The sequence below is a fragment of the Oenanthe melanoleuca genome, chromosome 13, assembly GCF_029582105.1.
Source record: "Oenanthe melanoleuca isolate GR-GAL-2019-014 chromosome 13, OMel1.0, whole genome shotgun sequence".
Lineage (NCBI taxonomy): Eukaryota > Metazoa > Chordata > Aves > Passeriformes > Muscicapidae > Oenanthe > Oenanthe melanoleuca.
The window spans coordinates 6,955,527-6,973,454 of record NC_079347.1 but is presented as its reverse complement, the minus strand read 5'-3'; the positions used below and the strand labels follow the sequence as shown (position 1 = coordinate 6,973,454).

The 17,928-nt window shown below is 38.7% G+C and overlaps 1 protein-coding gene across 7 annotated transcripts in view; it reads right to left on the bottom strand.

Annotated features, from left to right (window-relative positions):
• Window positions 1–2,769: 2,769 nt before the first annotated feature.
• Window positions 2,770–17,928, bottom strand: part of EBF1 (EBF transcription factor 1) — a 263,837-nt gene continuing 248,678 nt past the window's right edge. For 4 of the 7 annotated variants that reach the window (XM_056502103.1, XM_056502100.1, XM_056502101.1 and 1 more), the window contains exons 12-16: window positions 13,129–13,194; window positions 12,386–12,563; window positions 10,828–11,007; window positions 8,485–8,679; window positions 2,770–4,079 (exon numbers count right to left, since the gene is read on the bottom strand). In XM_056502103.1, the coding sequence (XP_056358078.1) occupies window positions 4,048–4,079; window positions 8,485–8,679; window positions 10,828–11,007; window positions 12,386–12,563; window positions 13,129–13,194 (651 nt within the window). In that variant the 3' untranslated portion in view covers window positions 2,770–4,047. The other 3 variants (XM_056502104.1, XM_056502106.1, XM_056502107.1) reach the window with 1 other exon arrangement.

The following is a 17,928-nucleotide window of genomic DNA, read 5'->3' as shown; positions in this document are numbered from 1 at the left end:
ATCTTTGCAGTGAGTTGAGCACTCACAGAGCTCCTGGCTGCAGTGAGAGCTGCCAATATTCACACCATTTGAAAGAGAACCAGGAGAATTATCTCAGACAGAAAAAACAGATCTCTTGTGCTGACAGGATAAACACATTTGGGGGCTGGCTTTGCCAACATCTCTCCTTTCTCTAACAACTGCTGGAGTGGATCTGCTCACATTTAAGAGACAACCAACACTTTATGTTGTAAGAAGCCACTTCCAGCTGCTTATGTTTTAGCAACTTCATTTTTTTAAAGTAAATTTTAATTTAAACTGAAACACCAAGCATTCCTCTTCCTTCCTGAGAGCCTTGCACTAGGTCTGGTGCTTTCTACAACAGAGAAATTAAGTGCCAGTGTGTCTGCACAGGTAGATTCAGTCCTTGGGGCTGGCCTTGAACAGTCCCTGACACCTGGACATGGTCCCATGGACTTAAATAACACTGAGAACTCCCAGCTCCCTGGCACAGGGTGGGATGTGCCTGGTGCTCCATGATCCCTGTGTTCAGAGAGAGACTGCTCTTGCAAATGAGCACCTAAAGCCAAATCTGCCCCTGGAATTCACTCGAAAAATATTTTGGTCCTTCAGGCAAACAATAGACTGAAACAAAGGAAATAATAATATTAACAGGATGAACTTTCAGCATTCTGAGTGAGGATCCTTTGAAATCCATTAGAGACAGAAGGAAAGAGATTTCAGTGCACCAGCATTCACCACATTTCACTGTGTAATTCCATGAATTTCTGTCTCTCCTTAGTCTCAGGAAGACAATTCAGTAGCCTCTGGCTTCTATATATATATTTTTTTTTTTTCCTCATCTACTGACTAGCAGAGGCAGAAAAATAAACACACAACTAGGAGCTGTATTCACAGACAGGAAGTAACTTTAATTAAATATTGTGAAAGTTGAAAAGTTTTTACAGCTTGAATTTCTGCAAAAAAATTATAACAATCTCTACAGTAGTTAGTTTCTCTAACAATAGAACTGTACAGTGTGTGTGTCTATTCAAAAAGATTTAGATAAGAAGGTGAAAGGTTAGTAGTTTCAGAGATGACTTCATTTTAGCTGCATCCTAGTACAACTGTGAGGAAACAGGCATTACTTTATGCAATCCAGTCATTGTGAAGCTTCACCTTGTTGAAACTGAAATCTGAATGTTTCCACTTAAAGCCATATTCTGTAAACAGCTGCATCTTTTACTTTGTAAAAGACAAAGGGTGGTGCAGGGGAGATTTTTGATAAATTCCCATTATCAGAGCATGATAAATAGCTGCAAAAATCCAGAATTATGCACATTGTCAAAGGCTCTTTGGACACTGGGGTAGAGACTACAAATGTGGCTAAAGTGGTGTCAGGACTGCTAGGACTGAGTGGAGCTCTACAAGAGTAATTGGTGGTGTCACTGGACAAAATATGGCTTTAAATTTGATTACATTGTCGTGCTGTTGCTTATTATGTGAATTAGAATAATCGCTTGGAATACAGAGAAGCAATAAACTGATGTCTCTCACATTTTTTTCCAGTTTTCTCTTCTTTTATTTTCTCACCATGAAAAAAAAAAAAAAAAATCCTGTTTTTCTTTCCCTTCCCCCCAAAGATCACACTGTGACATTCTAGTGAAAACCATTGCAAAATTCATACAGGAAGCATGCACAGTTGCAGCATCGTTGTAAATGATTTCTTGCTCGACTAGAAAAAAGTTATATTGTTTTAAGGTAACAAAACAGTTCTTTTGTGCTTTTCAATTCCTTTTTTTTTTTTTTTCTTAGAATGTTAGTGATGATTGACAGTTCTGGTGCACAGTACAATGTACAAGTGAAATGAATATGATTTGCATTGTTAAGGCATCCAATCTGCTGGTTTATATTTATGTGAAAGACAGAGAAATATACAAGCAGACTTAAGAAAGAAAGTATTTTCATTGAGTTCTATGAAGTTTCTCCCCATATTTAATGCACAAAAATGCGTCACTCCAAAGAGGAGAAATCCCATGCATATTAATAGAGTAAAACAGCATTAGTTTTTGTTAAGCCTCAAAAGCAAAGGATACATTTTTTTTAAATCTACATAACTAAATGCTACAAGAATAATATGCTACTTTTTGCCATATATTGGAAAAAACTTCTTAACTTACAAATAATACAAAAATAGACAATGGCTTTTGGGTGGAAATTAAAAAAAAATGGAAGCATGGTTTTAAACAATACTAAAAAAAAAAAAACAACCCTATAAATGAAATGTATTAAAATCACATTTAAACAGCTAATACAACGGTGAATGACCAAACAAATCAGCACTTTTCACATAGCAAACATACACAATAAAATAAACTTGTAGGGGACAAAAAGCAATGTACAAATTCCAAAGATAAATACATTATTTATATGGATATTTTACAAAATCCCCCGTAAAACAAACAAACAAAAAAAACAGAAACAAAAAGCTTTTTTTTTCTTTAATTAATTTGCAAGTATGTGCAAGCTAAAGGTAGTGAGCTCTTTTTGCAAAATATGCAGTAAAATTCTTTTTTTTTTTTTTTTTGTGATATTGAAAAACTGTCTTAAGACATTAAAATGTATAAATAGAACAACAACTTTGGCAAAAAATCACAAAAAATCTACAGTATTTATAACTACATACAAAACACAACAGCAAAGAAAAATATCAGGTAATGCATCTTCAGAGCTTTGCTGCCTCTTTGACTAATAATTTTTAAGAACACTTCCCAGATAATGATAGCAAAATTTATTTTTTTTTTTCGTAAAACAGAAGCCATGGTTTTGATTGGAAACCCCCAAACTGATGTTTCAGTTCCCAAAAGCAGTTCCCTGTCGTGGGTGGAGCGTGGTAGGGACTGGGAGGGTCGGCTGATACAGGCAGGAGCCAGTGGGAGCTGGGAGATTTTGGGAGGGGAGGTGCAAACCTGGGGTTTTGGGGTTAATATGTGCCCAGCCTGCCCCAGCAGAAGCAGCAGGGCAGGGGGGCCACGCTGGGACCCCCAGGGATGGCCCAGCCTGAGCCCCCCGTGCCAAGCCCAGCTGTGCTTGGGGAAGGGGAGCTGAGATATCCCCCAAAAAACGAGGGGGCCGTGCTCACCTCCTGCTGCAGGGCTGGCATTGCACCTACAGGCACTGGGTTTGCACGTCCAGAGGAAATAGCTTTGGTATTTCCATCCTTATTTTACTTCCACCAGTTTTTTGTCATGAAAAGTTGGACCTTAAGGTTCCCTTCCAACCTGGTGTTCTGGGATGAACTTTTCCTGTTGTTTTATTTACACAATTTTTCAGCCTGATATTAAAGACAGAGGTTACTAATCCTACCCTCACCCTGCCCCCATAATCCAAAAATATCAGCTTTCTAGGAAGTGATATCTATTTAATCAGAATATTAAAAATGCATCATATCAGCAAGTCACCACTGGATAAGCAACATATATGAGCCGACCCTTAATTCAATGGCCATAATTCTTCTACAAAAAACTAACTGGCACTTCTATTCTGTCCCATACAGATTTGTATGTAAATGACACCATTTTATTCTTCTTTACACAGCTTTGAAAAAAAAAAATCATAAATTAAAAATGTGGAGTTCCGTCTCTAGTGTCCCTTGTGTAATTGTATGATTTATAAAAGACAAATGATGTTGAGTTAAATCAAGCCTTAAAAAAACCCACAAAAAAACAGAAGGAAATAAAAGCAAGCCCCCTCCCCCGACCCAAAAAAAAAAAAAAAAAAAAAAAAAAAGTGGATTTTTTTATCAACATACAATAAATATATCTCCCAGGTATTTGGGATGGACAACTCGAATCAACACCTTGCAATTGTGGATTGTTAATTTCAGTATTTGCAAGGATGGTGATTTTTGTTCTGTTTAAAAATCTGCAGTTATTGTAAGATCCTTCTTTATTTCTTTTTTATTTTTAAAAAGGCCTGAGTAAAAAGTTCCACTCTGGGACTTGTATCAGATTCTCTCTGAAGCAGAATTCAACCTCTTCATTAATAAAATTCTTCAAGGCAATTCTTTCACATGGGGGGAACAATCATGCCAGATATAGCTGTTGGAAGGAAAGGGAGGGGAGAGAGAGAAAAAAAAAAAAAAGTTAATTTTCTGCATTATTAAAATCCTCAGAGCTTTCAACATTTACAAGTAATGTAGTCAGATGTACTTCGAGTTACATTTATATGTATCACTCTTAAGAGACAACTATGTACACAAAAATCAGGAGAAGTTTCCTTCTGACTGGAAAATGATACAAATTGCAAGTGACTTTGCTGAAATTACTGATTTTCTTGTAGAAAAAGTGTCCTTCCTCAACATCAGTATCAGACCCCAACTTATCTTTCTGCTTTAGTTTCAAAATCCCCAAATGCTGATGAAGCTCTGACTGGACCCTGCCATTGCCACATATTCTGTTACTTTTCAAAAGCAAAGCAGGTGTTTGCACCAAATTAGGGAAAGCAGCTGGAGTCCCACTGGAGGAGAGTCCCTGCAGTGGCACCCTGGTCACTCCCCTGTGCCAGTCCTCCCAAAGGTCAGTGCTCACCCCTGGGACTCATAAATGTGCTCAGAAAAGGACTTAAACTCCCAAATCCAATTTTGAAATTAAAATATGTGCTTAATTCCTGGGTAAGCAGGCCAGCATCTTTCTTATTCCACTTGTAGCAGACACCACCAACTGCACCAAGTGAGTCTCAGGTGAATGTTAATTTAGGATGTTTTCTCTTTTGCTGGCTAAGTTGAATCATCAGCATTTCTTTATTATGTTTCCTATCTGACTTTCTATGAAACCACCACCTCTCTTAGCAGACAGACATTTATGAGAAGTCAACAGGGACAGTTTTGCACATAAGTTGACCTCCAGCTCATCTCTGTATTTACAGAGGACTCAGATCAGGCATCCCAAGTGTCCCAGTGACACACTGTGAGCAGGCACATCATTACAGGGGGGAGTCATGGAAGTTTATGATGGAAACTGTAAAAACAACGTGTCTCTAAAATGCCAGTTGTAAATTTATTTGCCAAAAGGTGGAAAACAGATTCACATTCAGGTTGGTGGCACTCCCCATGTGCACATGATTTAAATGCTGCCTGCCATTCCAGACATCTGGACATGTAATTTCTTAAGGAAGGAGTCAACCCCGTGACTGGTGCTGATTCATTGTGCTTTAATTACAGCTGCAATTATTTGATAAGAACAGAGCCAAAGTAAAAGACTCACAGATTTGGGGTTGGAGGGGGAGAGGGGGGAAATGTTTTCTCCACAAACACCACCATATGTGCAAGAATTACAAGTCTAATCAGCAAGAGGAGAATAGCTCGAGTAAACTGCACTGATTAAATGAAATAAAATGAGGGGAGAAGGAGGGAATGCAAAACACATCCAACATGTTTGCAACAGGCCACCCTCAGAGGTGGCACACTGCAACAGCATTTCAATTATTGGAATTTATCGTGTGGAATCACTGTACTGATTGTGTCCCCCCCCCAACAAGAATTCTTCAAGGAGCTGAGAGTGAGGATAAAAGGGATAGAAAGTGAGTTAAGCTGCTTTAAGTCCTACAGGAAGACAGGTGAGAAGCATAGAGGACACTTCAGGACAAGGTGTTGTTTTCCTTTAGAAAAAGTATCTTTTCTTCAGAAAATGTCAAGATACTAATCCAACACTCAGCCTGAAAGATTCATCAGAAGCAAATCAATTTCACCAATAATTGGTCAAGAACTGTGTCTCTTGGGACAGGACAGCTGTCTACCCTGGGCAGGAGCCCAAAAAAGGTGAGATAATTGCAATTCCTCCCTTCATGATTTAGACATTTCCCTGTGGTTACAGATCAGCCATGCACCTTTTGCTGTTGGAAACAAATGGCACAGAGGCAGATCTTAGCTCCTTTTTTTCAAAGCATTATTGTTTTTGAAGAGCTCTGAAATTCTGAATTAAATTACAAGGCAAATGATATCTTTTCTGCCTAAAAGCTTTGATATTTCCATTCTTTCCAAGTCTTCATTTAGATCACTCCACTTTTATTCCATAAGTGCTACATCTAGTCATGCAAATTCTCCCAGCTGTAGCCTGTTATTGATCCTGAAAACAGAGATATCAGTGGGAAACAGTGTAGGTATGAGATCACACCACCTCCAAAAAGGGAGGGCAGAGAATAGAAAAGTTCCCACCAATGGCCTTTATTTCTTCTATCATATACTAATTTGTATTTGCTGCCAGCAAATTACAAAAATAATGTATTGGGGGTTTTACAAAATTGCATGGCAAAGAGAACAGCAGATAAGCCTGGCTGCTGTTTTAGTGAGTTCTGCTGATATCTAAGCTACATAAGGAAAGCCTGATTGCTTTCTGATGTATCCAGAAGCCCAAGAGAGATAAGACAGCCTCCTTACACATGGTTGTTTATTTAAGCATTAAGGCACAACAGGCAGTGCATCTCTGAGTGATTATTACAAGCCTCAGGTGGTGTCAGGAGGCACAGGACCAAAGGCTGTGTGTCTTTAACTCACCAAGAAGTTCAGTGATGACCTAGAAATGAACCATCTCTTGGTGTCTCATGCCTATTATGAAAACTGAATTGCTAAACAAAAATTAGGGGAAATGCTCAGATCTGTGTGGTTTCTGGGCATTGCAGATGTGGAGGTGACATAATGAGGAGCAACCAGACAGCTCCAGTTGTGTCCAGTGCTCTTGGCTCATTCCATAATTGCTTTTCATAACTGAGGACATGGAATCTGAGAATTCTGTGTTTTGTGAAAGGAGAAACACTGCTTGAAAAAGCTTTCTGCTGTTACTTGTTTCTTCTCTTCATCCACAACAATAAGATGGGACAAGGTGAAGAGGAAAAAACCATTAACGTGTTCAAAAGCTTTTTTTTTCTTTTTTTCAGATCGAAATATTGTTAGCTGTTGCTTTTAACTTTAAGCATGTCAGCACTGCCAATTCTTTTAAATGTTCAAAACCAAATCCCCTAAATGTTGTAGTTCACCTGAAAATTTCTTTTTGTCTTATTCCCGACACAGTTCATATTTCTAACAAAGTCCTAACTGAAGGTAGCCAAATTCTGCTAATTGGTTCCCAGTAAATTTACAGTTTCTGCACAGGTTTTCTCTGTGTGTGCACATTGAAGGATTCCTCCTCCCAGTTCACCAGTGTAGCATGCACTGAGGACAATGCTTTCCTTCAGGCACAATAGATCCAAGCTTTTATGAATGAATTCCTTCCATTCTGCTTGCATATAGATTTTTTTTTTTTTTTTTTTTTTTGGTCGCAAATAGTGCTATCAGCATTTTGTCTTCAAGCCCAGTGCTCCTCTTTCCAGAGTGACACGTGGAGTTTGTGCAACCATCCTGCCCTGCACACCTCCTTCTTAACCTGGCTTTGAAAAGGACAGACTTCATTCCCCACTCAATGCCCTTTGGATAATTTGCACAGGCTCATGGAAAGGAAACAAATCTCTGGAAGTCTGGAGGAAGCACAGTGCACACCATGAAATATTTCCCACCTCTGGCAGCTGGAGGCAGCTGGCTGCATCTGCTTAAGGAAACCCCTGCATCTAAGTGAGCATGAAAATGCCTCTCTCAGCACAGTGATGTGCAGTGAGGGAATCACTCGGGGAGGTTTAGCACAGTGCTGTAAAACAGACTCAGGCAAACAATGAGATGGGCAGTGCTGGGCTTTAAACACCCTCAGATTGACAAGCTTTTGTCTGTCACTGCCTCGCCTGCACCAACCCTTCCAATGGATTTAGATACTAATGTGGAGAACTTGTAATGAGAGGGGAGAGGATGCAGAAAAGGAGCAGCCCCTTGATACCAACAGTTCAATAGGCTTTCCAAAAGGCCCTGCGCCATTTCTGGAATTAATTGGCACAGGAGTACATTAATCAGTGGAAACTAATGTTTGCCCTGGTGTGAGTCAAAGTGGAAAGCGCTGCTGCTAGTTTGTAATGCATCTCCTGTTTATGAAAGGCAAGGTTTGTGCCAAGCTCTGCAGCAGTCTGTTTGCTCTCAGTAGGATTTCTGCACGAGTGTACTGTGACAAAGGACAAAAAGGAAGGGAAGATTGAGTGACGTACTTCAGGAGAAGGCCAGCCCCTGGAGAGACCCTGCAGTGGAGTACTTGCTAGAGTCCACAAAAGACTGGTCTGATAAAGGACGACAACAGGGAATAAGAGAGGAAAGAAAGAAAAAGGATGGCATTAGTAAGCTGAAATATTACTTGTGTTTATCAAAACAGTAGGACTGTCTTTAAAAGACACAGCCTCTCAGTTCAGCAGTATTAGCTGGGTTAGAGATAGGGTGGTTGCCAAACACCTGCAGGGTACAAGGCGGGCTGGGGGTGCAGTCCAGTTACTCTCTAAAGAGGAAACTTTAGGACAGAGCCCCCCAGGGATCCCCCATTGCCTTCTCTCCCCTGGGGCAGCTCGAGGCTCACCCTGGGCTGCAGCCATTGCTCCTACCTTGCAGGCTGTTGCCGTTGGTGCTGGTGCAGGTGGGAGGGGGCGAGGTCTGGGGTCTCACGACAGGCGCGAACGCGCTCTTCTGCTTCACCGCGGAGACCATGTTGGCTGGTGAGAAGGAGAAAATCCCAGAGGAGCTGCTACAGTTGGAGGGGAGGCTAGTGGAGGAGGCCATTGTCGGACTCGATGGCACAACTAGAGGGAAGAAAGACCCCCAAAAAGGCATTCCTTAGCACTCAGTAATAACAGGCTGCAGGGACAAGAGAATTCTCATTCTTGGATTGATTTTTTTTTAGGGCTGAACTGAGTGTTCAAAATGCAAATGTGCTACATAGGAAGTTCAGTCTTTAAAAACAGACATTCCTAGACCATTATTTTGCAATATAGTACAATAAATATGTTTTGTTCATGTATTTATCATCAAGCTTTTAAACAAATTTCTTTTCATGAAAATAAAGCTAACCACTTTAATATTCAGAAGGCACTGAATATTCACTAATATTCAGAAGGCACAGAAGGCACCGTTTCCCCTCTTATCCAACAACAGCAACAAAAAAAAAAAAAGGACCAAAAGTAACATTCCATCCTTCCATTCTTTGTCCTGTTTAGAAACTGCTTAGATACACAAGTGGGCTGTGAATAATTACATATTATAGAGGAAAATTCTGATCATCTGGGCTTTGAATTATTATTTTATTTGCTTTTATGTAGATAAAAATCACCCTATTTAAGTTCTTATTTGAGAATCTGATATCATATTTGTTAACACTGAGGAAATCAATTAATGGAAATTAAATGTTCAAAGTTTCACAGTCTGACAGATACAATCTTAGTCTGAAGTCACTCTGTGTCTGGAAGTACTTGCTAAGGGAGAGCAATCAAAGCACCTAAATTGAATTGCTACTATACAGCAATTAGTTTATTGATTTAATTAAGAATGCCACCTTTTAATTTTCAGGTCATGATTGAAGCATTTTCTGATTCAATGGATTAGACATTAGCAGAATGACAGATCAACCAAGAAAACCTCCCAAAATATAAATAGAATAGAGAACCAGGGCTAGGAAGCAAAGTGCTATTCTAAAGAGGACTTCGTTCATAAATATGAAATAATACACTGCCACAGTATTTTAAATGCATTACTGGCATCTGCTTCCAAGAGGAGATGTCTCATCAATCATGTTATATTATGAATTCAGAGTGTGCAGATTCTGTGACAGTAAATCCAACTTAATAAGTAGGGTACTTTGTAACATTACATGTTACATTATTATTAGAGTACAAAAATAATCACTGGTTAGCAATTCCCAGGTTATAAGCACTAGTTATGTGGGTAAATAATTTGTTCTAAATTTGCAGCAGAGAAGAAGACTTGGAGTTAATTATTTTATTCAGAGTTCCTATCCCCTTTTTTTATTCTGATGCAATTCAAAACAATTCATTGTTGCTGTTATACCATTAATTTCAGATTTGCTGTGTAAACCTTGGCACTTTGAGCAGTTGGTTTGTCCTGTCCATGCTACAGTCCCAGCCTATAAATCTATTTATATGTCCAGACCTTCCATGCTGATTCTGCTGTCAGCTTTCTACAGATGTCAGTGGAATCCTTTATGCCTCGTGAGCAATGTCAGAGGAATTGGGCAGGTCCTGCTCATTTAATTTCTCATGTGACCAGGGACTACTGAGCTCAGCTGCAGAAGAGGCCTTTACCAATAGAAATGTATTTATATTTAAACAGCTTACTAAACCTTTAATATCAAAATGCAGAAAGTTAGTCCTGCACATAAATATTTCCATGACTGGGACTGCCATGGGATGTATGATTTGTATGACTCACATTTTTGTGGCATTCACTGTACTACACTAAAATGCAAAATCTAAGAGCCTTTGTCATATTTTACTGACTCAGTGAAGCCAAAGTAATGTACTTAAAAAGCAAGTGGAATATAAACAATCAAGCTTAGGCACAGTAATTTGTAATTTTTATAAAGGTTATGTACATATTATTTGTTCAGAAGTTGAGGACAGTGTTTCTTATTAAAGAATAAGGTATATTATGAAACTATCAGACTAAACCATGAGAGACTATTCTTTGTAAGCTCTTTTAAGACTCCCAAATAAAAAAAATATTAGTAATAATTAATAATAGTAATATGAAAACAGAAAGGAGAATTTCTGGCAACACTATGGTCTTCAAAGAGCATCAAAGATCAGTGCCTTGGAGAGAAAAGACCAAGTTTTATTTCAAGTGCTCAAAACAGAAGATAAATACTGAGCCTTGGAGAAAATCTACTGCCTCCTAATGAAAATGTGCAAAATACAGGAAAGACATAAAATACTCACTGGCATAGGGAGAATTGGCAGCAGATCCATTCAGGAAGGTTGGAGAACCGCCTAAATTTGACATTCCAGCATTGCCATAGCCATTCATGCTTGTTGTGACAGAGTTGTAGTTTGTCTGCTGCGGGGTGGTGCTTGGCACGTAGCCATGAGGTGACACACTGCTGGAGTTGCGAGTGAAACCTGTGCGGGGAAGGACAGAAACTGCAATCAGCCCCACAACAGCCTCCTGCACAGAGCTCAGTCCAGCCAGGGAGTACAAAAGGGACAGCACAGACCCCCAGGCACCAAACTGGGACCCCTCCCTGCCCAGGCTGCTGCTGGAGGGAGCCTGGAGCCTCCAGAGCTCCCCAGGCAAGCCATGGATGCCCTGGAGCAAGGATCAGCACAGGGTGTTGGAGGAACACTCGCTCTGAACACTCTGCTTGTAGGAAAAGGAGTAAACATGACCTACATTTCCAGAGTGGGACTCCAGAGCCACTCAAGGTATGTTAAAAGATTGCTGTTAACTCCTTTCTGATGTCACTGCCATTTAGCACACCTCAGATGCTCACTGCACGCTTCAGGAAATGTGCTGTGCTTCTCCAGCTTGTGGGAAATCCTTTGTCTTTTTTGACCAACATCATTATGTTGGTGGGAAATGAGCATCGAATTTGACAGCAAGTTAAAATTTGAATCTCTACCTAATTCTGGAAATGACATTTTAGGAAACTCAAATCCAAATATTTATAAGGAAAGATTTGTTTCTAGAAGCACAGAAATACAAAATATGCATCCTCACTCCTAGAAGAAAAATTGCCAGTTTTTCTTCCTAACATACAGTGTAAAATATTTAAATCTAAAAATAATTTTTTATTTTTTCAGAGTAATGCAAAAAGAAAAAATTCTGCCCTTCTAGAAACAGTCTCATCCTAACACTTTCTCATTCCAATGTATTTTTAAGTTGGATAATATATAGAGCTGAGCAAAGGAAAGGGTAAAATGCAAAGGGTTTTTACAAAAATGTTCTTAGCCTATTTTTTATTTTTAACTGTGAGAGTTAAATCCATGCTGATTTTATACCAAATGAAAAACACTTTATATTAAAAATTGAACAAGCTCTGAAAACATTTTTCAAAATTTTAAATATTTGTATTCTTTTCTAGTTGTAAAATTTATGAGTCTCAAACTCTGAAAAAAACACAGTTCCAAATACTCTATCTCTTGCAAAACAAGCCCAAATTAAACAGATAAACATTTAAGGGATAACTTCATGTTATAAAGAAATGCTGCCAAGGCCCAGACTGAGAGATCATCCACACTCAGGAAAATATATCAGCAAGTACTTAATGTTAAGAACATGCTGAAGCTGATTAAAATTAGTGGGATTTGAACACAAACACAATGTTACTCTGGGCAGAATAAAAATCTATTTAGGGATGTGCAGAAGTGCTTTTCCTTAGTTAGGGCAGCCCCATCCTGCATCATTCCAAGGGTGTCCCGAGCCATCCCTCTGCCACTGCCCTGCTCTACTCCTATCAGAAAAGATCCACAGAGAGGGGAAGATGAGCCTTCTCCTGACCCTGGTTGGTGGCTTGGGAGGCTTCAGAGACATTGACAGCCAGCTGGCCGCTGAAGGAGTTGACTCCCATCATTCCCGCGTGGACTGAGGTGTTGGCGAGGGCGGGGAGCTGGTTGTGGTTGCGGGGGACGCTGTAGAGCGCTTCGGCGATGTCTGCAGCTCTTTTCAGGATTATTTCCTACAGGATAAAGGAAAAAAAACATGGAAGAGTTACCAAAGAGACTCTAGCAAGGCTTACAGAATCAAATGAAGCAGTTCCCTGTCGAAAGGATAAAAGGAGATGCTTTTCTTTCTAAACCAGCTGGCTGACAGAGAGCTCGTGCTTATAGGATCTTCCTGGTAAATCCTGACATCTGTGGCAGGAGAGTTGGAAATTTCAATCCCAGTGGCCACACCTTTTATAAAAAGACCAACTGGCAGGATGGGGCTGGAGCCTGGACTTGCTCCACCTTAGAGCTCTCTCTAGAAGAGGTAAAAGTGGCTGGTGGCAAGATATAATGTACAACATCCCTCATGTTATTCAGGATCTGGTGAAAGTGGGCAGATGCCTCCATGGTGATTCTACATAACAAAATTCACCCCCTTTCGAAAGGAAAACAAGCAAACTAAGCCCCCAGATACAGCATTGTCCTCTACATTTATTCTTGTCTCCCACTGTAGCATCAAATCCCTTTAGCCCCTGATCTATCTATACATCTAAGAAACAGCCATGATATAGAATTGCTGAAGTAGAATGCATTTACCTGGTTATTATGTGGCATACCATAGAGTGCTTCTACTAAATCAGCAGCCCTCTTAAGTATTACTTCCTGTCAATATAAAAACAGAAGCATTCTGCTGAGTTCAATAAACTCCTTGTGGGGAAAACAAATATTAGAATCCTGTATTCTCTTCTATTAGGTACATCGTGTTTTGTAGTGTTTTTTTCTTCTTTTTTTCCTCCCACCAGGTAAACCTTAATTGTAACAACTCTCAGCAACCACTGAATGGTGTTAAATCACTGGTTCATCCTATTCACACACACGCTTAATCAAGTCAAAAGGTGAGAACCATTGGTGCTGCAAAATAAAATACATCACTCAATTGTCTCTACCATCTGCACTATAAACCACTCATGGGTTTATTGCAGAATACAATCCCGAGGTCATTTACTAGATTACTGCAATCAATGTCATTCAGAGAATGTTATGAATCCCTTCAATGTGTTTATTTTATCCTTAATTGCATGCTGCAGGAATTGTGACCTTACCCAGCAGGCCACATTCAGAAGGTACCCAATCAGTCCTGTGCTACTGGTAATGTAACCCTTTGGCTTCTCCAGTTTGTGTCCTGGTCCAAGGGGTCAGGGCAGGATCCACATGCATGGAATTGATGCCCAAGAGGAAAACACATGCAGTGTGAGAGAAAACAGCCCAGGACCATGCAGTGTTCCCTGGAAAAATTCCCTGCATGGACAGCAGACTTTTTTAAACAGTCTGAGATTCAGTTCTCCATTTTGGGCAATTTTTTCCCCTCCATTTTCTTATTTGCTCCTTTTCATTTAATATTTCTTAGGGTATTTTCTACAGATACTCATGTAACAATAGCATGTCCCGTGTTCTTATGTTTTACAGCATCCTGATGATAATCCTGATAGAAAATATAAAAATGCATTGCAGAATTAACCCAGAAGAATGTTTTTTTCTTATTATTTCATGGCATCTTTCAAAGCAGATTCCCAAATGCCCGATCAAAACCAGTCAAGAACACCGTTTGAGTAAAACAATGCATTTTTGTAGTTCCCAGCCCCTAAGTACTGCTCTAATATTCTAACATGATGCTATTCACCATGGCATATTTCTGCAAGTAGCTTACAAAAATAGTACCAGTTCTAAGCATTTTACAGTTTTCTACAAAGTTAAACTTTTAAACTTAAAATATTTTACACAATAGCCATATTTTATACCAAAAAGAAACAGTAATGCTCAATTTTCATATACTGTAGACTCTGATCAGAAAATAGAGATATAATTGCGTTCATTTTGCTGTCACCATAACCTCTTCAAAAATCCTTGAACAACTCTTCAAATGACAAGCTTTTAGATGCATATTAGCATTTTTTTCAATTTTAAATTCTCTATAATATAAGATAAAATAGTTGTCATACTGCAGTAACTACTTATGACATATATAATGTCCTAAATTCAAAAATGAGATGGAGGATTTTTGTTCTCCCAGTAAACATTTAGGCTTGCCTTCTGCTGCACACACCCCTGTCTCAGAACACACATTTAAATTATTTTCCACATATGAAGTGAGATGTAATACATAATTGATGGATTTTTAAATCACCACATTTGAAACAGATTCTTAGGAGTTAAGTTCTACAGCCTTTTTCTGTTGGTGGATTTTGTTTGTTTTGTTTTTTTGCTTGATTTTTAAGATTGGGGTTGGTTTTCTGATGCAATTGTTGGTTGGGGGTGGTGTTTTTGTTTTGTGATTTTCTTTTTCTTGGCCACAGCAGTGAGCAGTATAATCACAGACAGACAGACACAAACAGCATCCAGGTACAAACAATCCTCGTTCATCACAACACTGAGATGCCCTTTTTGCCTCATACTGAAGATACAAACTAGAGAAGAACAGAGACATTACTGAAAAAATGTTCTCTTTTGCAGTCCATGATTTTAGATGGAAAATTACTGCACAGGTGTTTGACTTTGCAAACCAGGATTTATTTCACTTCAGAAGAAATTGTTTGCAATATATATTTCACTGATGGAAAATTAGAATGTGATACAGAGCCCACAAACTGCTTTGGTATATTGTTAACCTAAGCTGTCATTATGCCAAATTACTAAAAAAAAGAAAGTTTAAATAGTCATTTCTGCTCTACCTGACTAATCATAGTTATTTATATAATGCTGAGCTAAAAACCTTAGAGTGCATCTAAAAAGAGATTGAAAACGTGTTAAAAAATGAGGTAATTACATAGAATCTTACAGCTGCTCTCCCTCATATCAAATATATTTCAGTTCTTAAACACTGGAAGTTCTTTGATGCCATATCATATTGCATGTAAATAAAACTAATTGTCATGATGGTTTATTGAAACATTCTTGACAAGTAGCATTCAATTTTCTTAGCTAGTCAATGGTTCTATTTTTTTTCAACATTTTCAGAGTCTATAAATCTGAGTTTCATAGTTTCTCTAACAACACAAGAAAAGCATTTTTTGTTTATGACATTTTCAGATCATACAAAGTAGATGTTACAGAAAAACCCTCCTGTGTCAGACAGTGGTAGCTCCTATTCCAGAGCTGACGGTACTTCTTATAGACACAAACCAGCTTTAAAAATACACAATAAAACGCTGCTATAGACAGGCTCAAGATATTAACTTCTTGTTTTCTGAGTGCATCCTAAACCTTTCGCAGCTCTGCCTAAATTACAATGGAAGCTGCTCCACATACAAAGGAGCCCCCGAAGTCCTCTAGGAGTTGGAGCAGCAGACCTTGCAAGGTGCTTGGATTGCGGTGACCAGAAAATTGTTCTCACCTCCGTGTCATTACGCTCACAGTGAAGCAGCCCCCGAGCATGTTTGTGTTGGGGATCTAATATATTGCCTTTCAATCAGAGCTGAGAGCCACTGAACACATAGACAGAACATGACGAGCAGGTCAGGAAAGCAATAAAGATTTTACAGAGCTGTCCAAGGTGCTAAATTTACTCAATAATGGGTTTGGCACCATAGTGTTAACCTCTCATTTACTACCAGTTTGAGGGACTAAATTGAAGTAGCTGACTTCATTTACCTTGAAATGTATATTTTATGACATTATGTAAGTAGATTGAAAGGGCACTGCAGTTTTAACAATTTAAAGGCTAGAGCATGTTTAAGATGAAGCTTGAATATTTATCGTATATTGCACTTAAACTATATTGTATATTAAAATGCATTGATTAAATTTGTAAAAGGTATTATAAAAAAGGACAGCTAGTATAAGAGATCTATGTCTTTTAAAATGCAATTGATACTGCACATTACCACTGCAATGGTAACAGATAAACAGACAGAGGGGTGGACAGAACAGAACAGAGCAAAAAGTGAGTGAAACTCACATTCTATAAGAAGAAACCTCTGCATAAGCTCAAGGCCTGTTATTAAAGATATTCTTTTGTTCACAGAAATTTTTCTTTGCCTTCATCTCCGAAGCCTAGATTTTCATAGCAGTAAGTAGGCATCATGCAAGGCCCTTCCAATTGAATATGCAAGTGGAAATATTTCCTGAGAGAGACAGAGTTTGACTAAAGCTAATATCTAATTTATGGGGGCATTTGTCAAGGAAGACCCACTTTTCTATTAATGCTAAAAGTCTGACAGCTTTTGGTTTAGAATAAGGGATTTGGCAGCATTTAGCTAGACCTAAGTAAGGGCCCTCTTTTTTTTGCATTTTGTTTCAAATGCAAATAATTTTATTTCTCTAAAAATCACAAATGAGCAAATATTGAGAAAATTAAAGATTACTTTAGTAATTAAATATGATACATCAGAACTCTGCACTCCATGAAGCTGCACACCATTTTTACTCCAAACTAAAGCTGATTTTCTACTGAGGGATTTTTACTTTTTTGATTTTTGAAACAGGGTTGCAATTAAATATTTTCATCAAATTTTCTTCCAGAAGATAATAACCAGCAATAACATACCCAAAAGAGGGGCTGAGTAGTAAAGTCTATTGCAACTTTGCATATCCCAACACTACTGTAGAAAAAATATTATAAATCATACTGGAGTAACTGTGCTTTTGAAGCACAAAGACTGAAATTCAAACTGAATCCACTTCTGACTGAATGTACCTCAAGCACCACAGCACTTCTGCATGTTTTGTTGGAGGCCTGCATTCCCTTCAGAAGGATTTCATTAAGAACATGAAACTTGCATTTCAAGTTTTATCATGATGAAAACACTTTGTGTCAAGATTTATCATGACAAACACATTTTTGTTAGCTTTAAAAAGATGGGATATTTCTTCTCCTAACATCTGCTTTTTTTTTTATTCAGAAACTCGTGAAAAAAGACCCACTCTATATCCCAAAAGGGCTGTGAGTCTGGTGAGATAAAGGGTATCTAGCGTTACACTGAGTTGTTCAGCTTAAGTAACTAAATTAGATAATGTTCAAGGTACTCGTTAAACCGAAATGAATTTTGTCAAGAAGAAGCTGACCACAATATATAACACTCATCAGCCACATACTGTATTATTGAGACCACCAAAGGATTTATGAACTCGTGGAGGGTGTGGGGGGGAAGCTGTTCCAGCATCCTCTGAGGCATTTATCTTATGTGTTGTCTGGATATCATATCACCTTCTAATGCTCTTTAGCATTGTAATACAAGAGAGAGCTCATTCATCTTCTGAGAGGGTACTTAGGGATGATGATGTCATTCATACTTCCTTGACTCTCATGTCTGACCTCCTGCCTCTGCCTTCTAACTTCCTACTCTCATGGCTACTTGCAAGAAAAAAACCCCTCTGCAGACTCAAAATGCTCAGCATCAG